The following is a 26450-nucleotide window of genomic DNA, read 5'->3' as shown; positions in this document are numbered from 1 at the left end:
ATACAATATAACATTGATTCTCTTACATTACTTGCTGATACCTCAAAACCTGCCGCAATACAATTATGATTTGATTAATATAATTTATATATTGATATTAATTTATTATGTGCCTATTTTAACCAGTTACATTTTAAAAACTCACAAATGGAAACAAAATGTAACAAGAATATTTAATTGAACATCCATATTGTTAGTCATTTGATCGATGTATTGATCTGTATCAATGTATCATTATGACCCTATTAATCACACATATTTGTTTAATGGCATCTTAACTAAGTACTATCAATATTAAATCACAGAAGTTAAAAGTTTTTATTTTTTATTTTGCTCTTTTTATCATCTGCTAGGCCAAAATCGCAAGTTCAGTTGCTTAGAAATGTGGACCCCTCCTCAACAAGCTGCATGACTTAAAGTATCAGTCATATATGTAGCACAGATTGTGTGCTCCTAAGTTAGGCTTTTTATTTGAGATGTCTAACTCTATGTATGTGCAATAGTCATACAAAACCCCACTAATTCATTGCGAAAGCATGCATTTGTACAGAAAAACTCGCACCTGTTTGCCTGCTCTGCCCTCCCCTGGCAAACCTGGCTCTCCTCTCTCTCCCTTGGGCCCTGGTAAGCCAGCAACATTGTAATTTCCTTCAGGGAGTGATGGACAGCTGTCACACGCGTCTCCCTGGCGATGCAGACACAGATGCAATAAAAAAAGACAGAAAGCTTTTAAATTGCAAGGGAGGAGAATTCCAGATGGTCAACCATGCTTAATCTGGTATTTTTTTGCCTTCAAATTTATACACAGTCATATAAATGGTGTAATGTATTATATCAACATGATGAATGATAATTAAAATATCCAGTGATGGCACATAATTTACGGCAATGCAATTAATATGTGACCGCATGATCAATGTTATGTGACAATGACCTTTTCTCCTTTTATTCCATTAAGGCCATTCCTGCCTGGTTCTCCTTGAGGTCCTGTGGGTCCAGCTGCCCCATCCACACCTGGGTCTCCCTGTAAACCCTGATCACCCTACGCACATAAAAATTATATTTAATGCTAAGAAAAATCCCCTATACTGTGAACATATTATTATATGCACAGCTTTAAAAAATAATTAACTTACTTTCTCTCCTTCGAAACCTTGCAGACCTGGTGGCCCCTGTTGAAACATCCATTTTGAAAACAGGGTCAGTGTGTTCTGGGCTTCTCAAATTAAAAATGTATTCGCTGATACACTAGAAGCAACACACCACCCTTGCCTCCTCCAATATAAAGCGATCATAAAATAGTCAGGCTTACCTGTTTGCCTTCAACTGCTTCTCCTGGTGGACCTGGAGGGCCACGTTCCCCTGTGACCTTTATCATAGATAGGCCACTTCCCACCTCAGAGGTAGTGGTTTGGCACACGCCACATGAGTCTCCCTTAAATACAAGGCACATGTTGTTTTTGTCCCACGTAAACACATCCACAATGCACTTGTATTGAAGGAGAGAAAATCATTGTGTAAAAACATTCACTTACCTTTTCACCTTTTGGACCAGGTGTCTCTATACCGGGTTGTCCAGAATCACCCTGTAAAAAAATTACACCACAAGTAAAAATGCAGTTAGTTTAATGCATTTTCTACAAAAAAAAAAAAAACCTTGAGTGATAAATGATAACTTGAACTGAGTGATAAGTTGAACTGAAAAGTAAACATGAATTTCAGAATATCTGTTATATATACATACATACATATATATATATATATAAAATCTGTAAGATTTTGTAATGTTTTTGAAATCAAGGCTACATTTGTTTGATGAAAAATACAGTAAAAACAGTAAAATCTCAAATTTATTATTACAATTTTAAATAACTATTTTCTATCTGAATCATTGTTAAATGTAGTTTATTTCTCCGATGGCAAAGCTGAATTTTCAGCAGCCATTACTACAGTATTCAGTGTCACATGATCCTTCAGAAACCTTTATGTTTCCTGGCAGTTTACACTAAACTAAGCTAGACAGTATTTCTGTCTTTTTTGGCAATTTCTACATTTATATATTATAATTATATAAAATATATATATATATAATTTATTTATGTCTCCTGGTGCTGTGAGGCTGCAATCTAAACACTTTAAAATTAATGCAGAGTACCAAAGTCTGAGTTGAGCTTAATCACCTTCTCTCCTTTATTTCCACTTGAACCTTTTGGACCAGGTTTTCCCTAAAAAACATCAGCATCTGCACATTAATCTAATGCTGAGGTCAGTCATAAATCACAGATGCAAGTTAAAAACAAAAAGATTTATATAAGAATTAAAAAAAGGTTACTTACAGTTTTCCCCTCATTTCCTTTGCTGCCTGCATTACCCTATAACCAAACAGAGTGTCAAATGTGAGACAAGCAACTTCAGAAAATTGTGCATAGTTTCTTAAATGACTACATTATTTTATAATGCAATAGAACGCAAAACATGTTCTGTGATAAAGATTTTTTCTCTTTGATAATTACCATACACTATAGACATGCACAGTGTCTACAAAAAAGTATTTGGACACATAAGCCACATTTAAGCATATGAATATCAATGCACTGGAAAAATAAAAAATAAAAAAAACCTCTTAACTTTTCTCAGAACTAACTTTTAGCCCAAGGCCATTTTTAATGGATGTAGGAAGTCAGTTTCTCTCCACACAGGTGCCCTAGAGAGTACAGTAGTAATGTAGTTCATCACATTAAGTACAGCGATGTTCCACTAAATCTGACAACCAACTTATTTTTGTGAAATGCTTTGTTTGAATTACTTAAAATAATGACATCCACACATTTAAGTGTCCAAATACTTTTCGGGGTCACTGCATGTGCATGTGTACCTATCTATAATACTGTTTAACAACCTTAAAACCATTCGAAAATGTAGAAATTCAGCATCCTAGTGAATACATATGTATTAGGTTTACCTTTTCCCCTTTTAGTCCAGCAAAGCCACTTGGACCTGGTTCTCCCTGTACATGAAAATCAAGTAAAAAGAAAGAAAATAAAAAGAAAAGCAGAGAATATCAGCGCATATTCTTTTGCTTAACAGACATGAAATGAAAGCCTTGGCTGATTAATTCCCCAATCTGTTATGTTACAATAATTTTTTTAAAGCATTTGTGCCTGAGGCTTATATCTGCGCTGATGCTTATATCTGTGAGGAGCTACACAGATCAGGGCTGTCTGCGATTATGCTTAAGCCAATATATGCATCCCACACACTCATACACAACCACAGAAGTGGATATCAAAAACTGCTTGCATTGTAATTTACTGCACTTCAGGACTTGTGGGAAGTTTTTTAAAGGCTGTGTGCTGGATGTTAATGAGCAATCACTCCATCACATTCACCTGCTCTCCTTTCTGTCCAGCACCTGGATCTCCTTTCTCTCCCTTTTGAGCTGGATTCAAAATGCCCGCTGGCATTTCTCCAATGCTAGGGCAGCCAGAACATAGTTCACCCTAAGAGAACAAAGATGGCAAGACTTTGCAGCTTAATTTTGCTTCAGAACTTCTCCAAGTGTCAAGCAATTCACAAACAGTGAACAGATTCTTCATCTTTCTTGCCAACGCCTGGCAGGCTCACCTTTTCGCCTTTGGCCCCGTCTACTCCTGGCTCTCCCTGTGAAAGAATCACAATGTGCAAGAGAGTTTGTAAAAATGGCTCAAACTCTGGATGACATTTTCAGTGACTCAGCACTATTGAAGAAAAATGAAAAAAAAAACTACAACAACAGGCAGTAGTTTAGTCTGGAATACACTGTAATGTGCTGTAGTTGTCACAACACACAGCTGCTGACTTTTGAGAAAAAGCTCTGCAACAGGAAGCAGCTATTAACATAAAATTTCATTGTCTCTGTGAGGGGGGGGGGGGGGGCAGAGGCAAGTCCTGCAAGGCCCTATGAAAATAGAGACATACAAGTATCAGCATCAGCCTCGCTAATCATGACACTAATGTCAACCTAGCTGACCGCAACAGTAAATGTCCCGCATTTGCACCCAATCACATTCTGCATCCCACACTCTCACTCTCTGTCCCATAAATAGGTATGAGGAACAGATTGTGATGGTATTGGAAATCATTACAGAGAAATGCGAACAAGCGCTTTATGGTATGCTGCATAGAATCCTTTTTTTGTCAGAATTTTTTCTGAAGAACAGAGAGGAGAAATTTTAATAGGCTAAAAAATGGAGAGGCCTTTACTGTTGTCATTGAGTAAAATTTAATCTGACACAGTAAGTGGTCTAAACTTTGAGGGGGGAAAAGTTTGTGGATTTCACGGATGATAGGAGAGACCTGAATGTTTCTTAAGGTATAATGAAGTATGATAGAATATATGTTCTCCCTGTGAGAGGGTAGTGGAATGGCGACAGCATTTCTCATTCAACACAACAACAGCAGGAGAAAAAGACCTTGCTGATTGTTGACTTATTTCATTGAGCTTGGCAAACACAAATATGGCGGGCCCACTGAGGTGAACAGCACTGTCAGCTGGATATTTTGCAATGATTAAGTGTCTACCAGGCACCGAATTGTGTATTGGAAGATAAAAGCAGTTTCAGGATGCTAAACAGTGACATTTAATCAAACATGCTAAACTGTTTCTAGTTTTTTGTGATGAACACAAGCAGTGGTTTCCAGAGTGAACTCACAGGTGGACCCTGTTCTCCTTTGCCTGGGGCCCCTAGTTCTCCTTTAGGTCCCTGCTTGCTCTGAAAGGCCACAGTGTTGCCAGTAGAGTTGGAAGAGACCACTGGACATGGTTCACATGGATCTCCCTGAAGACAGAAAAAAGCATATTAAATGGAATGTTCCTCTAAAAATTAAAATTCTCTAATCATTTGCTCACCTTCATATTGTTCTAAACCTGTATGACTCAGGGTTATTATGGTATAACTATTAAAAATATTTTTTGTTAATTGAAATAAAGTTGAAGCAAGCAGCGATTAACGGGGTTCAAGCACTTTAAGGCATTTAAGCCTATATTTGGCCATGCTCCTTTTAAAAATGACCCTGTTATAGCTAACCAAAGTGTAAAGTAGAATTTTGAATTTTTTTTTGATAATTATTGACCTACAGTGTCCATAGAATTGTACTCCCGCATGTGCTCACCCATTCTTGTGAAGTTTTGAGTTTTCATTTAGGATTTATAGGCTTTGGGGTATATTTGGCCACGCCCATTTTCGAAATGACCCTGTTACAGCCATCCAAATAGGAAAGTTCAACATTTTTTGATAATTATTGCCCTAGAGAGTCCAGAGAATTGTACTACAGTTGTTTTATTGAGGTTGAGTGTAAAACCTAGGAGTAGTTCGCAAAAGAAGGTTTTTTAATAATAACGCCAAATATTTAAAGAACAATTTGATTGACAGGAGTGGTCCTAGAAGCAAAGTTGTTCAGAATGAGGAGATCGATTGTATGATATGAAAATCTAGTGTATGCGTGAATTTATGAACATTTTCTGCAATTTGAGGACCATTTCCCTTCCAAGGGGACTTGAATTGCGTCCTCTAGTGGTCACTATGGTGTTCCCCATAGTGACCGCTAGAGGACGCAGTGTCTCGTTCCCTTGGAAGGGATCCATGGTTACATGTGTAGCCTGAGACATTTTGAAGCCTTTTTAACTGTTATAGCACCACCTGTCGTCCGATCTCCATAAAACTTTACATGATTGTTTAGAATCACCTGTTGCATGTGCTCACCTAGTTTCGTGATGTTTTGAGTTTTCATTTAGGCTTTATAGGCTTTTGGGTATATTATAGCTACCCAAAGGGCCAAGACCTAGATAACTGTACCGCAGTGCTTTTTTCGAGATTGAGCGAAAATCCTAGTACTAGTTCCCAAAAATAGTTTTACATATTCTCAATTATTTAACAAACAATTTGATTGACAGCAGTGGTTCTAGAGGCAAAGCTGTTCGGAATGAGGAGGTCTATCAGTTGATATGAATATTATGTCTATGTGTGAAAAACCGCGGAATATACAATTGTTTACACCCTTGAAAAATGCGATATCGCCAAATATCAAATATCTCACAGACCTTTAGGGCCATGAGTCAAACTCAGGGATCCATGGTTACATGTGTAGCCTGAGACATTTTGAAGCCTTTTTAACTGTTATAGCACCACCTGTCGTCCGATCTCCATAAAACTTTACATGATTGTTTAGAATCACCTGTTGCATGTGCTCACCTAGTTTCGTGATGTTTTGAGTTTTCATTTAGGCTTTATAGGCTTTTGGGTATATTATAGCTACCCAAAGGGCCAAGACCTAGATAACTGTACCGCAGTGCTTTTTTCGAGATTGAGCGAAAATCCTAGTACTAGTTCCCAAAAATAGTTTTACATATTCTCAATTATTTAACAAACAATTTGATTGACAGCAGTGGTTCTAGAGGCAAAGCTGTTCGGAATGAGGAGGTCTATCAGTTGATATGAATATTATGTCTATGTGTGAAAAACCGCGGAATATACAATTGTTTACACCCTTGAAAAATGCGATATCGCCAAATATCAAATATCTCACAGACCTTTAGGGCCATGAGTCAAACAGGCCTACTGAGTTTCATTCCGATCGACTTCCGTTAACCTTGTCCAGTAGGTGTTCAAACTTCATTGGCCAATGGCGGCCATGTTTTTTTAGATACGCAAATGTCCATATAGACACCTGTGGCACTTTAAACAAAGACACTGCATACAATTGTCATGTTGATCGGACAAATGATTGCATGGTTGTACCCATTTTAATGTTTTTTTCCCCTCTTTAGTAAAAGTGGCCCTGCCCCTTTCTAATGTTTTGGCATCCCTTTGTGACGGTGAGTTGAAAGTTCAACTTTGTTTGATAATTATTGATATTCACTCTCCAAAGAATACTTCTGAACTGGTTTGGTTCCAAAAGTAGGCTTTTAAAAAAAATCCAAAATACCCAAAAATTTCACCAGGTGATGAATGTCATGTGTTTTGTCCATCGTGAGCCAAGGATTCCAACAACATAAGGCACTTGAGCCTGCGACTAAAGTTTTAGGAGTTATGAGCAATTTTGTACTTTTGATCTCTGTAGCACCCCCGTCAGGCCGATTGGGGCATGCCTGCGTGACCTTGTAGATGGTGTGAGTACTACAATCCCTCCAAGTTTCAAGTCTGTACGATTTACAGTTTGGTCTGCCCGATCAGTTTTATGTGGAGATTGCTGATCCTTGGCCATTCTAACAATAACAGTAGGGTTTCAGCACTACGCGCTTGAACCCCTAATTAAAAGAAAAACTTAAAGTAAACAGAAATTAAAAACCCTTACTGAAATACAGGTATGTTGAAACACTAAAACTACTAAATGGAAATAAAAAATAATAATAATAAAATAAACTGATTGAAAACTGAAAAAAATAATTAAATACATAAATTAAACATAAATAGTCATATAAAAAATGACAAAAAGCACATAACAAAATGACTAAAAATTAAACTAAAATGAAAATGAAATTCAAAATGTTAATACAAATTATTATTATAATAATAATAGTATATTAGAGATGGGGTACTCTGACTTGCAATTATGAATGAACTCAGACTCTGACATTTTGAACACAAACATTTTTCAGAGTACAGATTAATTCATGTGTAACATAAATAAGTGTGTAAAAAAAACAAGTAACGACATAAAATTAAGATAAAAAGACATAAATAAAGGTCTCCTATTCAAACTCAATTGTTTAAAAACCAGGACTTGACTCAGACTCAACAAGGTGGACTCGGACCCAACCCTTTAATATATAAATAATGCTAAAAAAACACAGGTATGACTTTCATACTATGGAGAAAATGGCATTGGACATTTGTGTCACAAGCAAGAAAGCAAGTCATATGAGTTTGGAACAACATGAGAGTAAGTAAATTATGTGTAATAATTTTTGGTGGAACTGTAACTTTTCAAAATAAAGCAATAACAGTCAAGAATATGCACTGTGACTTTCTGTGAATTCTGAGCAGACTCATAACAAGCAACAGTAATTTTCATGCAGAATCTCAAACTCGGACTGCTTAGACTTACCTTCTCACCTTTAGGTCCCCAAGGACCTCTCGGACCCTGCCAGCAAAACAAACCACGTCATTGGGTATGCATGAAGATTAGAACCGCAGAAGCTCATTGAGTTGCAAATGCAAATTATGTGCTGATAGCTCCAGTGGTAATAAAATTAATTTTGGTGCTGATGATAGTAAACATATTTTGTCGCTTACAGTGACAGGACAATCAGGATAGTGATAGAAAATCAGGATAATTAGCATCTTCTGTCTTAACGATTCAGCACACGCCATCGTTTCACACTGACATCCCTCTATAGGTCAAAATGAGAAAAAAATGCACTTGCAGGTTCTCCATGCTTTCCGTCTACACCAGGTATCCCTGAATCCCCCTAGAAACGGACAGAATGTTTTGTTATTATTAGATATAACTTTGCAATGGATTCAAGAAAGCTAATGGTACATTTTCATTAAAAATATATTTAACATCCTGATCACTTTGTGGTCAAAGCAGGAAAACATATATTAGTAAACATACTTTCTCTCCTTTAGATCTTGGAGGTCCACCAGGGGGCCCCTGTGAGGTAAAAAGGGACAAAATAGAAAACTAGTATACTAATAACTGTAAAATATGGAAGCCCGTTTCCGCCACTGAATAAAAAATATAATTCTGTAAGTCATAATAATGAGAAACTTTCTCAAAATTATGACTTAGTATCTCGTTATAATGAGAAACTTTCTCGTAATAATGACTTAGTTTCTCGAAATAATGAGAAACTTTCTCGAAATAATGACTTAGTATCTCGTAATAATGAGAAACTTTCTCATAATAATGACTTAACATTAACTTAATTAACTTAAAAAAAAAAAAGACTTACTCGACGCCTGCGGAACGCAAGAGTGACAGCACGCTAGCGCCATCTGTTGGTCAAAGCCATGCAGGAACACCGCTAACATTGCTTTGTTCTGTAATCTAAAGTGTATAATGCTATAGTCTGTCATTAAATAACGATTTCAGATCAATGATCTGTATGTAGTCTTTTGTGTAATAGTTACTCTGCCAGATAGTTATGGCTTCAAACATTCCAGACCAATATTTCAGTTAAGAAATCCAGGCATTTTATGAAGAAATGAAAGCCATTACACATATAAACTTAATTTATAGATGTGTATTTCGATGATGTATTAGTTTTATTAGCTGTCCCTTTCATGCATCACATGCAATGTTAGCGGTGTTCCTGCATGGCTTTGACCAACAGATGGCGCTAGCGTGCTGTCCCTCTTGCGTTCCGCAGGCGGCGAGGAAGTCCATAATAATGAGAAATTAAGTCATAATAATGAGAAATTAAGTCATAATAATGAGAAATTAAGTCATAATAATGAGAAACTAAGTCATAATAATGAGAAACTTAAGTCATAATAATGAGAAACTAAGTCATTATTATGAGAAACTAAGTCATAATAATGAGAAACTAAGTCATTATTATGAGAAACTAAGTCATTATTATGAGAAACTAAGTCATTATTATGAGAAACTAAGTCATTATTATGAGAAACTAAGTCATTATTATGAGAAACTAAGTCATTATTATGAGAAACTAAGTCATTATTATGAGAAACTAAGTCATTATTATGAGAAACTAAGTCATTATTATGAGAAACTAAGTCATTATTATGAGAAACTAAGTCATTATTATGAGAAACTAAGTCATTATTATGAGAAACTAAGTCATTATTATGAGAAACTAAGTCATTATTATGAGAAACTAAGTCATTATTATGAGAAACTAAGTCATTATTATGAGAAACTAAGTCATTATTATGAGAAACTAAGTCATTATTATGAGAAACTAAGTCATTATTATGAGAAACTAAGTCATTATTATGAGAAACTAAGTCATTATTATGAGAAACTAAGTCATTATTATGAGAAACTAAGTCATTATTATGAGAAACTAAGTCATTATTATGAGAAACTAAGTCATTATTATGAGAAACTAAGTCATTATTATGAGAAACTAAGTCATTATTATGAGAAACTAAGTCATTATTATGAGAAACTAAGTCATTATTATGAGAAACTAAGTCATTATTATGAGAAACTAAGTCATTATTATGAGAAACTAAGTCATTATTATGAGAAACTAAGTCATTATTATGAGAAACTAAGTCATTATTATGAGAAACTAAGTCATTATTATGAGAAACTAAGTCATTATTATGAGAAACTAAGTCATTATTATGAGAAACTAAGTCATTATTATGAGAAACTAAGTCATTATTATGAGAAAATAAGTCATTATTTCGAGAAACTAAGTCATTATTACGAGAAAGTTTCTCATTATAACGAGATACTAAGTCATAATTTTGAGAAAGTTTCTCATTATTATGACTTACAGAATTATATTTTTTATTTAGTGGCGGAAACGGGCTTCCATAGTAAAATGCTTAGTATCCTTTTTTTTTTTGTATGTTAAACAGCGCACAATATGCAACAATAGATGCTTTAACACCATTAGAATACAAAATGTACAGTTTGTCACATAACATCAAATTATATGTTGATTATTAAATTGTATCATCTACACACTACTGACCAAAAGGTTGGGGTTGGTAAGAATTTTTGTATGTTTTTGAAAAAAAAGTCTCTTAATCTCTCCAAAGCTGCAATTGATAAAAAAAACAGTAATATTTTGAAATATTATTATAATTTAAAAGAACTGTTTTCTATTTTAGTAAATATATGTAAAATGCCATTTATTCCTGTAATGCAAAGTTTAATTTTCAGCAGCCATTACACCAGTCTTCAGTGTCACATGATCCTTCAGAAATCATTCTAATATGATGATTTCTTATTACTTTTGTTGAAAACAGTTGTGCTCTTTAATATTCTTGTGGGAACTGATACACTTTTTCAGGATATTTTGTTGAATGGGAAGTTCAAAAGAACAGTATTTATTTTAAATATACATATTTTGTAAGATTATAAATATTTTACTGTCACTTTTGATCAATGTAATGCACCTTTGCTGAATAAATCTTTTATTAAAACATTTGAACACTAGTGTATACTTCAAAATACCCCAAAATCTCTTTTTTTTTAATCGAATTTTGGTGTAAAATATTTTAACTCTTGTCAGTCTGATCAAATAATACGTGACAAAATGTAATTTTTTATGAAATTTGATCATTGTAAATTAAAGGTCAACAGGTCAGTGTGTTGCATTTTTCTGCTGTATACCAGATATTCTAGCAAATGTTGTAGGTCTACACATTCATGCTACAGGAATAGTGATAATGCAGAACACATACATACTGCAGAAATGCTAATGTAGTATGCAGAGGAGTATACTATTCTTAATATAGCCTGATTATATTATAGCAGTCTGATTATTTTAGATTTTTGCCAATTCAGAAATGAGAGGAAAAAAAAAAAAGTATGAACATGTATTGGCAGAACAAAACAAAGCTGAAAAGTTCTTCCAAAAACATTGATTGACAATACTAAAATAAATAATAATAATAAATTAATTAAAATATCAGTTACAGTTTTTCTCAGAAACTCAAAAACTTTCTGCAGTTGGCAGATTTTTGCAGCTCGGCTCTATTTTCTATCCAATAAACTCAAAAATATTGTCTATAAATAATATATTTAAATGATAAATCATCCTACTGGTGGTCCTGGTTTCCCAACTCCAGGAGGTCCTGGCCGGCCTGGTTCTCCTGCAAGCCCTTCTGGACCAACTACACCAGGAAAACCCTGTGAATTAATCAGCGCTGAGAAACACTTGCTGTGCATAACAAGCACTAAAGATAATGACACCACAAAACTAGTTCATTTATAGTAACCCAGAAAACCATTAAATGAATCCCAAGAGGATCAGTCCATTTTACCTTTTGTCCTTTAGGGCCCACCACACAAATAGGATTAGCTCGACCCTGTGACAGCCAAGACCAATAAAAGATCATTAGCTTGAGTTCATTTCAAACGCTGGCATTGGCAGTATCACACTGCTTATATAACAACCCTCTAACAGGAATCGAACAAGTCAGTTCACCAATGACTCGAGGCTTAGAAAGATAAAAATTTTAAAAGCAAATTCCAAATATGGAATTAGTCGGCTTGGCCATATGGCCATCCCCTTAGCATGCTTTGTATACAGAATAGAAAAGATTAAGCGTAATGCGACCCGACTATCCATTTAAAAGAATCAATGAGGCTGCATTGATTTGTGGCTCTTTGTTGGCATATGTAATCTATGCAGCATTAAAAAGATTTAACACCCAAAGAGATATCTAATGAGAAGAAAAGGCAGCAGTGAGTATATGGGTCTAATGCATCATGCTTTTTGCAGCAGATCACTGTGAATATATGGGGCCACTTTAAACAATATAAAAGGAAAGGGACTCTTGCATCCTTTTAAAATTAAAATATGTGCACAGAGACATACTGTGCATGCTATACAACTGTCTTTTGAGTACATTCCTGCAGTGAGACACTGAAATATATCAACACGTCTAAAGGAGACTCAGGAGGGGAGCTGGTATACATAATGTACATAAAGTATGACATAAATATGAGCATCTTTGACTTTCAGATCAAATGCTAGTCACTTACGTCTTTGCCTGGACTTCCAGGCAGACCTGGGGCTCCGATTTCTCCTTTCTGCCCTTTGTCACCCTGAGTATGTGTATGAGAGTGACATACAGACAGAAATGGAGATCAGCTGCTTGCAAGCTCTACTGCACTCATTAACAGTCATATCAACACGGTGGTGTCTTCCTTTACCTTCACTCCTATAGCTTCTCCCCAGTTGCCAGCCAGACCCTGAAACGTAACAGAATGAGAAATGGGTGAATCAATAGCTAGAAATAGTATCAAGATATCCCCTCTGCTTCAGTGAAGCCTGTTGAACCAAAATTCGATCCCCTCTCTCTTCAAGACAAGGTTGGCACACACACTTACCGACTCCCCCTTCTCTCCTTTCTCCCCTTTAGCACCTTCTAAGCACTAAAAGCAGCAGATACAGCATGTCACCCAAGTGACTAAATCACATTCAGTGGAGGTCAAAAATATGAGACCACAGAGAAAATCTGGAATTGATCATCTAATTTAAACCTGGAAATAACACAAAAATAATACTAAGACATGCAACTTTCACTCAAAGTGTTATGTGGATATACAGTATATATATATATATGCATGTGTGTGTATATGCGCGCACACACACACACACACACACACACACACACACACATGTAGTCTTAGTATTATTGTAATATAGTTATATCATTATTATTGTTATTAATACTAACCATAATTATTCATATTTGACTATTTACTATGACTGTAAAACATATTTTTTATGTTTATTTTAAAGATTATTTTTATTTGTCTGTGCCAGGAAGGTAATTTTCAAGGCAAAAAACATATTGACTCACTCGTCCAGGAACTCCAGCACCAGTACAGTCCAAACCCTGGGAAATAAAACAATATTTTTTTTAACAATTCAAGGAACAATACCCCATATTAACGTACATCAACATCCCTGACAAACTGTATATAAAGCAACAGCCTTGCTTTTAAATGCTATGTATCAGCCCTCTTACACCCCTCCAACCTCCCATCCTGAAGAACCTTAATATTGTCTTGATGCAGGGTTATTCATTAATGTTATTAATATATTAAGAAATTATGCCAGTAATAATGAAACTTTTGAGTAGTTGGCCAAGCTGGATCATTGGCACAGAAGCTAGCTCCTAATGAGGCATTTGTATAATATGCCAAAATAAACAGTGCTGCAGTCATTTATTCCCAGCAAGCCTGGACAGAGGGTGGGATTTAGCACACGAACACACTCGTTCGTTATGTTTCAATGTTTGACATTTCTTACCCGGTTGCCCTTCTCTCCTTTGAGGCCTGGCTGACCCGCATAGCCTTCCTGAATAACCTGCAATACAAAAAAAAAATAAAAATCATGTTTGTAACATAACGTCATATGAACCCCCTGTTGAAAAGACCAGCTTGGATTAAGCTGTTAAGCAAAAAATAAAAATAAAAAATACAACGAGTGTGTTTACTGTGCCAAGATTTCAATTTTGTACATGCAAATATGGAAAAGAGCATGTGAGGTAGTCAATCTTTGAAACTGTGCAAAAATATCTGACAATGCACAAAAACCTTAAATCTGGGCATTTTTCTGCCGAGCGAAATGCGTTAAGAACATTAGACGGTGCATGTGGGTTTGCAAGTGCATTGGTAGCTGCTTCTCATAATGTTCTTATAAAACTTCCTCCAAGGCAGCCGTAAGCCTGGCCAATCTTTAAACATGCATACTTAACAAGTATCATGAAACTTTGCCAGATTTTTCAAAGACATAAATGCATCTCTTTCCAAGGGCGTGATAGTGCAGCACTCATGCACACTCATGCATGCAAATCCTGCTTCCTACCTACATAGCTACATTATACATGCTGCACACATGACGAACTGAACGTTAATACCCACACTTGATTCCTCACTGAGCAGTACACATCCTGCACACTGGAAAAAAGAGAAAACCAGGTTGTTCCTATACATGACAATGTCTTTTTCTAAGGTTTGAGTTTTGAAATAGTATTTCGCTCCACTCTACTTTAAACCAGATTTGCTTTTGATATTGTTACAGATGTTGGCCTGCGGGTGGCAGTGCAACATAACGTTAATCGGCATAGGAGTGCAGTATCTGGGGTGCACTACTGCGTGTCATTTCAGCTTGCCGCGGTTCTCTCACGGGAGACAAAGATCAATAGGAACAGAAGATTCCTCACGGCAATGTTCACACACGCCTGCTGCAAAGCTATAAGGGAGGGGGGACACGCAAAGTCAAATACTTATAAATAGCTATAGTTTCTAGCGGAAGAGCACAATTAAAATAAAATCTACCACACGTCCAGTCCTGCTCAGCCAACAGGCAGTTAACGTGCATTGATGTGGTGAGTAAGAGCGAAGGAGAGGAAGGGGCCCGTCTCTGTGCCGCAGCTCTGAGAACGGTTGGCTGACGCGCTGGGCTGATTCATTTTTTTCCAGAGGTGCACACAGAAGAAAGCTACATGATGAAAATCAACTCTTTGAGATGTTCCCGCACTCCCTCTGTTCGCATGAATGAATGGATTTACATGCAAGTCTACCTCTGGTGTTGTGGACTTCATAGATGCATAGGCCCCAAATCCAAAACAGTGTTAATTATACTCAAGGGCAGAGCCAGGGGTGACGTGGCTACCACTGACGTAAGCTTGGCCACCCCTTTGGCCACTCAAAACTGCAGTTTTTGTCCCTTGACAAGAAATGCATTTATTAAGACGCGGAACCACTGTATCTCTTTATGACCACATCAAACGTAGATGTGCGCTTCAACTTCGCCTCAGCACCAGGCACAAGTCAAACGAGCGCGGAAATTAAGGAACGTGCCAAAATGAGTGAAGTGAAAGTGACGTGAGGCCAAGTATGATGACCCATACTAGGAATTAGTGCTCTGCGTTTATCCCATCCTAAGTGCACACACACATAGCAGTGAACACACACACACTGTGAACACACACCCGGAGCAGTGGGCAGCCATTTATGCTGCGGTGCCTGGGGAGCAGTTGGGGGTTCGGTGCCTTGCTCAAGGGCACCTCAGTCGTGGTATTGAAGGTGGAGAGAGTGCTGTACATTCACTCCCCCCATCTACAATCCCTGCCGGTATGAGTTTTTATTAACCAATTCTTATCACTATCCGCATGTCTCATCAACTCTCTAACCATTAGGCCACGACTTCCCCGTAGAGCAACAGTGAACTGCGATCTGATTAGACGTCGTAGGCTATATGTCAGTAAAACAAACTTTCCTGTCCTGACAGCTGTTTTACCGTGCTCATGGCGCACACTCTTCAACTTTACGCGAATAAAAGGCGCACGCTCTATTGCTTCATCATAAATAATGCATGCAAGAAACTACGAACAAACAATGTAGTTCTGTCGTCAGTTAAGTCATGAAATTACCAAAAAGGCGATTAGTGCAGTCATTTATGTATAGCATCACATTAAATAACGTCTCTCAAATGCATGTACTAAAATATTGTGCAATTCGAGATCCCAACATACAAATAGGCCTATATGCCTACACAATAAGGCACAAGCTGTATGTTATTTGTAGTTATTTATATTTTTTATTTAATGCACAAGTAATTATGAACACAGTGCACTTATACTAGAAAACATGCGCTATTTTAATTTTTTCATTTTGTAAAGTACAAACGAAAATGAAACCATTTAAACGCATAAAATAACTAATTTTACATTCTAGCATTTATGTGCTGTTGACTTCCGTCCTTTTTTATTTATTTATTTATATATTTTTTTATTAACCAATTCTTGTAACTATCTGCATGTCTCATCAATGAGTATGCAATGATGGAGAACAAGCTTTTGGGGGTTTTCAGAACCAGAACCAAGCTGACTAAGCAATAAAGCTGTAGTGAGCCCCTTTATTAAAATACCTGGAGGTGGGGAATAATACACAAATTGTCATATTCACTCAGCATTACTTGATCTAATTCACAAATATCTCAAATACAATTTAGTAGAAATTATTCAGTTGTGTTGTAGGCACTAAAACAGTCCAATACTTTATAGTCAATCACATTTTTATATTGAAATAATATAAAAGATAAAAATAAAAAATAATAATAAATATAGTGCCACCCCAGACTGGTTGCTGGCCCCTACCAGGTCACCCTTATAAAAACACCCTGGCTCTGCCACTGATTATACTATAAAGTATTTATCAATATTTTGATAATATGTTTTTATATTTTCAACTTTCATTTTAATTTAAGTTTACTCATTTTCTTATGTGCGTGACATTTTTATTAGTTTTTTTTTACTATTATTATTTCTTCATAACTTTTTTATAGTAATTGCAGTGCTTTTAGAATTTTTAAAGCTTTATTTATTTATAAATTTCGTGTTAGTTTTTGTGTGTGTGTTTTCATCTAATGTTCATATTTTATTTCAGCTTTATTTACGTTACTGAAAATTATATTTAATAGTTTAGTTTTAGTTAACAATAACAACACTGGTCCACAACAATTTGAGACAAGGCCGTTGACCCATTGTTTAGCTCTGTGAATCGAATCAAAACCAAAAAGTTGCATCCTACTCAAATACTGACATTTTCTGCCCTTGCATTTTATTTGAAAGAAGGTAATACCTTTTTTCTATGAGTCATAAAAATGAGCTGAGTGTTGAGTGGGTGCAGAGAGGGGTAAAGGTGACAAACAGACAAGCGTTTTATGTCCGATACATGAGCGTTATTCTCGTATTGTGCCAGAGAAGCACATTTACCAAGCAAAAGCAAGTCCCTCTAATTCCAGGTGGTGTAATATTACACACTGTGCTCTGCTATCAGTAGTAAATTATCTCATGAGTTTGTCAGGGTCAGTGTCAATGTTCTTCCCACTGCAACTCAGCACGCAGCAATTTACTTACCAATTAAACTGAATTTCTATAGCTATTGGGTGAAATCTGCTGGGGCCACAATTCTTTTTGTCAGGTATGAAGCCTTATAATTGGGACTGTCTGTTGCTGTTTCTGGCAAATAGAAATAAGTGATTTATGTTGAATGACTTAATTCAAATGACTTACTTTTTCTGCCAGTTCCTTGGATCCGAGAATTGCCTGTAGAACATAAAAATAAAGAAATTGACAAAGAATGTCAGATTAAAAAAAAATTATGACAGTCCTCATAATCAATATATACACTTTCATGTTACAAACTTTAAAATGCAATGAATCCAAAGTAGATACAGATCTATTAACCATAGTTATCTTACTGCAGCTGTGGTTTTAAGCAAACATGAAGCGAGATCACATAAACAGAATTTTTTTAGGGGGGAATGAGATGAAAGAAGAGCTGAAGCCCCCTAAATAGGGTCTAACAATGCCTATGTACATAACATGCCATCTCTCACTTTTTATGCTTACCTAACAAAGTTCTGCTGACCTGAAGTTGGCACGTTCACAAGTGTTTGTTTTATCTAGATTTGTTTGTATTGTCATTTTACCGTTACAGAGTTTCATCCATATGATCAACAGAGAATATGAAACTCTTTTGATGGAGAGCAAATGGGGAGGAGAACTGGCAGGAATGGAGAGGGGGAAGTGCAGTGAGGAGGGACATGATTTAAAGAGAACATCAGGGACAGGCAGAAAAACAAAAGATGTGTTTGTGGAGCAGATGTGAAAGTAAATCCTCGAGTCATGTCCGAGCAGAGAAAGCAAACACAGCATCGGTAAGGCTAATCAGACTGGATAGGCATGAAAAAGGAAAGTGCTCTGTTAGCTAATCTCCAGCCGTACCCTGAGATCCAGTTTAGAAATTGCTGAGAGCGCATGCACGCATGCACACATGCACACATGCACAAACGCTAAAAACGGGGTTCCACAGAGAACACAAAATGGACATGTTGTCCATACAGCTACAGTCTAGCACAGGATGGAAGAGAATTGTGATGACCTGTTCAAAAACCCTGGTGGAATGAGCGCATGAATAATGCAGGGAACTTTGTTTAGCTGCAACCGTGCGGCTCTCAGCTCATGAATTTCTCCCTGCCGGTGAGCTCAACAGAAAAAGAATGCGATGACAGAAGAATGCTGTGCTTTTAAGGGACTTTAATGCGGGCCGGATTGAGGATCTGTATAGGAGGAAGGGGTTAATGCAGAAGTAGGCTAATGCTAGCAGCATCCAACACAGTCTGGAACTCATTACAATTTGTCTTAAAACACAGACTGCTATGGTCCTAGACAGTAACCTGGGTCAAAGGAAAACATGGGAGCATATGTGATTTTTTTTTTGGCCTGTCTGCGCATGTGTACCTCTAACAGATAAATAAAGGAAAGGGCTGGAAGTATGCTGTGCTGAGCTTGAGCTCACAGCTGTGGTGCTGTCTGGTAAAGACTGTATATGGAAGAATTCCCCAAATTAACAAACACGCACAAAATTACCATAATTTGTACATGATCTCATGTACATGTCGGCAAAACATGGCAGTTTCTTTAAAATGCAACCGCAAATATATTGAAGATATACACTTTATTTTACTATATATAAAATATAAATGTGTTTAATTAAGTGGAGTAACTTTTGGAAAGATATATAAAAAGCATGCACTGGAAAATTTAAGTCGTATTTTTGTCCTTTTTTCAATTAATAAATGCATTTTCTTAAAATATAGTAAGTAAATTAAATGAAGTATTTAGATAAAAAAAGAAGTGTAAGACAGTAAGATATTATAAAGAGACTTTTCACAGAATAAGTTCATTTTTCTTACCCCCTTTGATTAAAAAAAAAATTATATCTTACTGTATATAAGTAAGTCTTACTTCTCAAACAAATTTCTCTCATAGTTGTAATGTGGGGTTTGGGTTTTGGGTTTTGTTTCATGTTCATGTTTTCATGTCTTTTATTTTGTAATTGTTTCACCCTGTTAGTGTCATGCTTCCCTTGCCCTCGTGTATCTCTGCCTTGTGTATGTGTCATGTTCTGATTCGTTGTCTTAGTCATGTATCTTGTTTCCCATTGGTTTGTTATTGTCATGTGACCCTCTTGTTTGCTATAAGTAGCCATCATGTTTCCATTGTCTCTGGTTGTGTATTGATGTTGTAACCCACTATCGGTGAGTCAAGTCTGTTCATGTCAAGTCAAGTCTCGGATTATTGTTTGGATCACCTGTAAATAAACTGCACTTGGGTTCTTCACTACACTTGCCTTCAGTGGACTTTTTGTGAACTTTCTAACCATGTTGATTTTAATGACGTGGTGCTCAAAGACATTTTTCCGTCATGGATCAAACTAACCCATTTGCTCCCAGCTTCCTGGGGGAAAGGTTCACTGGTCGAGTATATAGACTTTACTCTGCGGTTGAGTGGATCTGCTTTCACTGTGGGTGACGTGGAGAAGGAACACGGCACTAAACCAGAGCCAGAGTCTGCTCACGTCACGTCATGTCTGTCAAGCCAGAGTCTGTTCACGTCACGTCTGCTCACTTCATGTCTGCCAAACCAAAGCCTGCTAATGCCATGTCTGCTACTCTAGGACCTGCTCAAATCATGCCAGTTAAGTCAAAGTTTACTCCTGTCATATCTACCAAGTCAGAACCTGTTCACTTCATGTCTGCTACCCCAGGGCCTGCTCACGACACGTCTGCCAAGCCAGAGCTTGCTCACGTCATGCCGGCACATCAAGAGATTCTTTAGATCATGGCCGCCATTCAAGAGCTTCATCGCAAGATGGCTGCCACACAGGAGTCTCTTCACAAAATGGCCGCCCTTCTAGAGTCTCATCACGTCTCAACTGATCTTCCAGAGTCTCGTCACGACATGGCCCCCATACCGGAGTCTCCGGCCAAGATGGCCACCACGCCTGAGTCGGACTCGATGCTTGGGCCAAGACTGAAAAGACTGATAGCTAGCGTGATGGACCCACCTCTGATGTCGGTGCGAGCTGCAGGCATCCCTGTAACATCACCGCTCTCAAGCCCCGCCATCTTAGAGGTCATGCCACACTCTGCTGCCCTTCATGTAATGGCTGTCGCCATTTTGAGTGTATGGGCTGCACACTGTGCTCCAGAGGCCTCTTCTGCCCACGAGTCTGCCCCAGAGGCCTCTCCTGTCCATGAATCTGCCCCAGTGGCCTCTCCTGCCTATGAGTCTGTCCCTGAAGCCTTTCCTATCCATGAGTCTGCACCAAGGGCCTTTCCTGTGCATGAATCCGCTGCAGAACCTCTAGAGGTGACGGCATCCGCTTCCGAACTCACTGCCTGCCCTGTCACGGCCACAGAGGCTGTTCACGAACTCACAGACTGCCCTGCCCTGTTCCCTTGCCCTCATGTATCTCTGCCTTCTGTATGTCATGTTCAGATTGGTTGTCTTAGTCATGCGTCTTGTTTCCCATTGGTTTGTTCTTGTCATGTGACCCTCTTGTTTCCTATAAGTAGGCATAATGTTGCCATTGTCTCTGGTCGTGTATTGATGTTGTAACCCGCTGTCGGTGAGTCAAGCCTGTTCATGTCAAGTCTCGGATTATTGTTTGGATCACCTGTAAATAAACTGCACTTGGGTTCTTCACTTCGCTCGCCTTCAGTAGACTGACTCGTTACAATAGTAAATATGTTTGCTTGAAAGTAAGAATTATTCTTAGAGTATAAATTGGCACACAAAGTGATACTTCCAATGGCGCTAATTCCTCTGTCAGTATAGCAGCAAAGCATAAAAGAGCATTTACACCACAAAACCATTTTATATAATTTCCACCTCAAATCTCCTACTGTTCTCGTGAGAGAACGGAGTGTGATTAGTGTTGATGTTTATCCACCCAATGCGTGAGCTGAGGATACACTTCATGTCGGTGTACGTGTGATTACATGTAGACGTAACAAACTGCTTTGAGTGTGTTTGGCTCCAATACAGAGCCCTCTGGATGTAATTATGTCACATATGTGAGTGTATAAGAACAATCCACGTGGCAAGCGGGGAAGATATGTGACTAGTTGGAGACCAGCTGAAGTACCTTCACCAACCAGCTTTTTATTAGCCCTGCTAATGATCATGACTCACTGCTGCCAGGAGAAACAACAAGAGCAGCCCACACCAACATCACAAATCCTCTTTTCCATAGAGGACAAGTTATCCTCCCATATGCACAGCTTAGCACTGAGAAACTGCTGATGAATTGTGTTTTCAGGGGAAAATAGCAAATACTGGGTTTAAGTGGAAGTCATTGTTATCTAGAAAAGACTTAAGGTTATTCTTGGAGAAGACTGAGACACAGAAATGCAGAAAGCTGTGATTTTTCAGCAGTCAAATTGTGTTTACTCATAGCTGCTTATGTAAACTTTAGCTCTACTCCTTGCAACTTTGATAGAGTTTTGTTTATAGTGTATGCTTGGCTAGCAGTAGGATTGTTTTAAAGGGATTGTTCACCCAAAAATGCGAACTCTATCATTTACTCTGTTACTCCAAACCTGTATGCTTGTTCTTCTTCCATGAAACACACAGGGGGTATTTAGCCAAACGCCTGATTTTCTCTTTTTCCATAAAATGAAGGTTGATAACCGCCTGCTGTCAACTTTGTGAATTAAATGTATAATATAATATACACTCCTTGTGCAGTATTTGTTTAAAAAGGGTTAAAATTATAATTTTTAAATATATATATGACTGACTGAAAAAAAGAGAAGTTTATTAACTGTAGCTGAGGGCCAACATTCAGAAGACATTCAAAATTACCACTAATAACAGGAGAGAAAAAGAGAGAGAGCATAAAGGACAACATGTAGATGCAAGAGCAAATATGCGTAGACAAGAAGCGAAAGAGCAAGTATGAAATATAAAAGAGCTGCGGAAGCAGAGAACGTTTGATTTCAGCATTTCTACAGCCCACTGGGCATTGTTCACAAGAATTTACATTAATTTCCAGTTTCTACAGAAGAGCTCATTCAACTGCCTGCTAGTGGGACGCTTAATGGCCACTAACTGTGTCATTTTATGTCGAATTTATCAGGATGAGAAAAATTTATCAGCCTACATTACATCTTCAGCTCATCTTGTCATCTATGTATGCGCTGTAACACTGCTGGGATGCACCATTCAAGTGTTTTAACGAGGGAAAAGTATGAAAAACTCAACCGGGTGCTGCACATTGATATCAGTAGTATATTCACCTAAAGAGCCTGGCAAACCTATTTTAGGAAGATTACTTCTTTGAGCTTTCAGAAGCATGCACACAAGATTTGTTTGGTTCACACCATTTTTAATTGTTGGATAATGTGCACAAATGCATTTGATGCATGTATTTATTTATTGAATATTTATGTTGCATTTTAAAATAGCATGTTGAATAAAAATATACAGCTCATTTAAAAATGCATCTTGAGGCCTCTTCAATGTGTTCCATTCCATTGCATTCTTGCTGCTTTTGAACGCATGGATGCATCCTCAGTCTACGCCCCCTTATTAGCTCCCACTGAGAGCAAGTACGTGTGTGTCTTCAAACACTTCAAACCATCTCAAGATCAGGATCCCACATCCTGATCTTGAGAGGCCCTTGCACAGTTTCAGTGGCTCATTTTTAAGTGCAGTATCAAGGGTTGTTTTTGCAAATGAATGAGTTTGTGCACTGCACAACAACATTTCTACAAATTAATTGCAAAAGACTGAGAATTTTTAATAGTCAGATTAATTTACCTGAGTGAAGGGATTGGGCACAAACTCCACCTGGTTCTCTGCGGCTCTTCGACTCTTGGGAGCATCCGGTGGGCACTACGGAAGCACAAAGAACACAGGTCAATCTGATTTGAACTAAAATTAAACTATTACAAAAACATGTCAGTAACTGAAATAAACTGAATTATAATATAAGTATTGGATGAAAATTTTAAACTTAAAAAAACTTTAGAAATTAGAACATTCAGTTAGTTGCCTAAAATTGCAAAATAAATAAATAAATAAAATAACACAATTGCTAAAACTTAAACTAAAATTACAATGAAAACTAAAAATATACAAATAAAAGCTAATATGAATAAATACCATAATAGTATATAAATAATACTAAAACAACACTGGAATTGATTTAAATAATTAAAAAAATCATTCTCAAGCACACTCCCTAGTATTGATACAAATGTGGTCTTTCAAGGCATTTTATGATGCAAGACATCTTTTCCTCTGCATCTCAAGATGTAATCACTGACTCCTCTGCTTTTAAAAGCCACATAAGAGCACATGCATTCAAGGAGGAAATAGTTGCCCTTGTTTCCATTTTGAACACTGCTCACAGGGAGCTTTGAGCATTCGTCCCAAAACAAAAGAACACAAAGAGCTCTGTTGGCTTACATTCAAACTCAAACACACACACACACACACATAATAACCTGATGTTTTAGTCACATGATTTTGTTATCCATACCTTACCTCATAAAGAGGCAACTAAAATGTAAGGGGAATAATCATCTTTTCAGACTAAATATGGTCCATCTGGCACGTAAATAATGATGTCTAATAGTTCTTGGCTGTGAAATATCCTCTGATCCAAAATTGCATCAAATTTGAAATGCCAGCTCAGAGTTGGCTGTACCTATTCCCATGTGCACTTCCATTGTCAAAGAAGTTTATCAGGTGACATTTCCTGATCTCTACCTTCTTTACTATTGCAGGCTGTGGGTGGCTCTATGCTTTTCATACAGGGTGAAGTTATCTGCAAGTGATGCATTCCTGTGAGCCTTTTCGATTCAGCAAGCCTTGCCAAAGCTCTGATCAATTCAGATAGGAGAAACGCACCAAATTCCAAATCCTCAAATGAAGCAGCACTCCCACATCGATGACTCAAGCGCTGTTCCTCCACCACAGCCGCCCCGATGGAAGTTGAGTCGCTGCTGAGGCTTTATCCATCAAGTACAACTACAACAATGATTTTTTGACAGAAAGAACACATCCATTCCCTCAGCAAAACATGAGCTTTGCCTCCACTGTGATCACCGAAAACATGTGCGAATATTTCATCAGCTTGGGTGAAATATTACTTGACAATACTGGGAAAAACACACACCCTTTAAAAAAGTATTCTACCTATGCTTGGACTGTGGTAGGTTCAAAACATTAAGGTAAAACTATATAGTGTAATTTACCTGCATGGTATCATAACACTGTTAACTGGCTCATTGTTAAACATATTTTAGTTAACATTTCTAGTTTTTGTTTAACATTTATATTTTTATTTTATTTCAGCATTATTTGCTTTATTTCAATTACCAAAAACTTTTTTTTATTATTTTTTAGGTGAACTATTTCTTTAATTGTAAGGTTCAGGTTTTTTTTTTTTTTTGAGGTTGACAAAGACATGCAAGCAAACATTAATATTGAGCCTTGCCATAACCTTTAGGCTACAAATGAAATAAATTGACAGACTGATTTATCAGAATGTTGATAATGTCAAAATGGCCAATAACTGGACATCAAATGACAGAAGTGAATTGATTTCCTTTTCCTTTTGTTCCAGTGCAAAATATAAAAATTTCTACTTTTTGTTAACATAATCTACTTTTTGTTGATTTTCAGTAAAAACTTTCCAAATAAGCATTGTTTTTGTTGTATAGATCTCATTTTAAACTTTAAACTGTCACCCTGCTCTATATGCTACAATGCCATAAAAAAACACTCAATAGCCTATAGCAGCCGAATACTAATAGAAATGAATTCACTAGATGAAACATGTTTGAAATTTCGCATAATACCATGAATAAAAGCATTTTATGGTGTTTTTAACAGTTCAGCCGTTATTACCTGAGCTCCAGGTATCTCACAGCAGGCCTCCTGGATAGCCAGAGAGGGGTCACAATACACCATCACTTGCTGGACATCAATCTGAAAAAAGATGAAGAGAGAAAGCATATTAAAACCAGAGCAAGAACAAAGAAAATTAGCTTTTTAAATGCTGGACCCCCACTGCTTTACATATGACCACTTGCATGATCATTTCGCTAAGTGGTTGGATTAACGAACTAATTAATTATTAATGGCTGAAGCTGGGTTAGGCTAGCATGGGCTGTTCTTTTCATCTTTTTTGAGCTGAGAGAGCTTAGTAGCATTAGACCTGACGAGAAGCGCCCGTAGTCTTCCAGTCTCTCACACATTCACAGACACACCCCTGCCACATTTCCCCCGGCAGACAGGATGCCTAGGGCAAAACCTGTGGGAAGCCGGCTTATAGGAAACATCTACTTCCGACTACTCTATTAGCAGTGTGGTGCTCAATTATCTGAGGAGCCGGAAGCTTCTGCAGTCGTACATCTAGTTGACATTCTTATACAGCAAGCCTCTTCCTCTGTGAAAGGTTCACAATACGTTCTCAATCACTCACCTCCACAGGAGTAGCATCAGTAGCCCTCATACCCAACAGCGTGTGTCCATTGATGGGTAACTGGCCACGGAGCTCCAGGGGCTTGTTCTCAATGGAGCTGCAGTCCACGTGCAGGGAGGCCGCATCTCTCTGCAGACTCAGAGCCACCTTATGCCAGCGCATGTCCTTCAAGGATTCCACACCATCACCTTCGAACACGCACCTCACCATGGACCCTTCAGGGTCGGCCCCTCTCGCCCGCAGGGCCAGGTTGCCATCTGGAACATTCCAGTCCAGTGAGAACTAAAGCAGTGTGATAAAGTGTTTTATTTAGACAATGTGATTATACTGAAGCTGCAGTACAGGGTCCAAAATTAGCATTTTGCCATACCTGTTGGCCATAAATATTTATATATATATATATATATATATATATATATATATATATATATATATATATATATATATATATATAT

The 26450-nt window shown here is 37.4% G+C and overlaps 1 protein-coding gene across 1 annotated transcript in view; it reads right to left on the bottom strand.

The window, feature by feature from the left end:
* LOC107600680 (collagen alpha-1(XVI) chain-like) overlaps window positions 1–26450 on the bottom strand; it is a 74568-nt gene that overhangs the window by 17449 nt on the left and 30669 nt on the right. Inside the window, exons 7-22 of the mRNA XM_016292636.1 lie at window positions 25996–26277; window positions 25419–25499; window positions 23322–23396; window positions 17724–17756; window positions 14566–14601; window positions 13952–14008; window positions 13500–13535; window positions 13024–13068; window positions 12847–12885; window positions 12676–12738; window positions 11952–11996; window positions 11731–11817; window positions 8596–8634; window positions 8405–8449; window positions 8086–8121; window positions 4692–4817 (exon numbers count right to left, since the gene is read on the bottom strand). Of these exons, the coding sequence (XP_016148122.1) occupies window positions 4692–4817; window positions 8086–8121; window positions 8405–8449; window positions 8596–8634; window positions 11731–11817; window positions 11952–11996; window positions 12676–12738; window positions 12847–12885; window positions 13024–13068; window positions 13500–13535; window positions 13952–14008; window positions 14566–14601; window positions 17724–17756; window positions 23322–23396; window positions 25419–25499; window positions 25996–26277 (1125 nt within the window). The remainder of the gene's footprint in view (window positions 1–4691; window positions 4818–8085; window positions 8122–8404; window positions 8450–8595; window positions 8635–11730; window positions 11818–11951; window positions 11997–12675; window positions 12739–12846; window positions 12886–13023; window positions 13069–13499; window positions 13536–13951; window positions 14009–14565; window positions 14602–17723; window positions 17757–23321; window positions 23397–25418; window positions 25500–25995; window positions 26278–26450) is intronic.

Source organism: Sinocyclocheilus grahami, unplaced genomic scaffold (genome assembly GCF_001515645.1).
Source record: "Sinocyclocheilus grahami isolate Dianchi unplaced genomic scaffold, SAMN03320097.WGS_v1.1 scaffold289.1, whole genome shotgun sequence".
NCBI lineage: Eukaryota > Metazoa > Chordata > Actinopteri > Cypriniformes > Cyprinidae > Sinocyclocheilus > Sinocyclocheilus grahami.
Note: the sequence above shows the minus strand (reverse complement) of the source record. Positions and strands in the feature narration are given on the sequence as shown.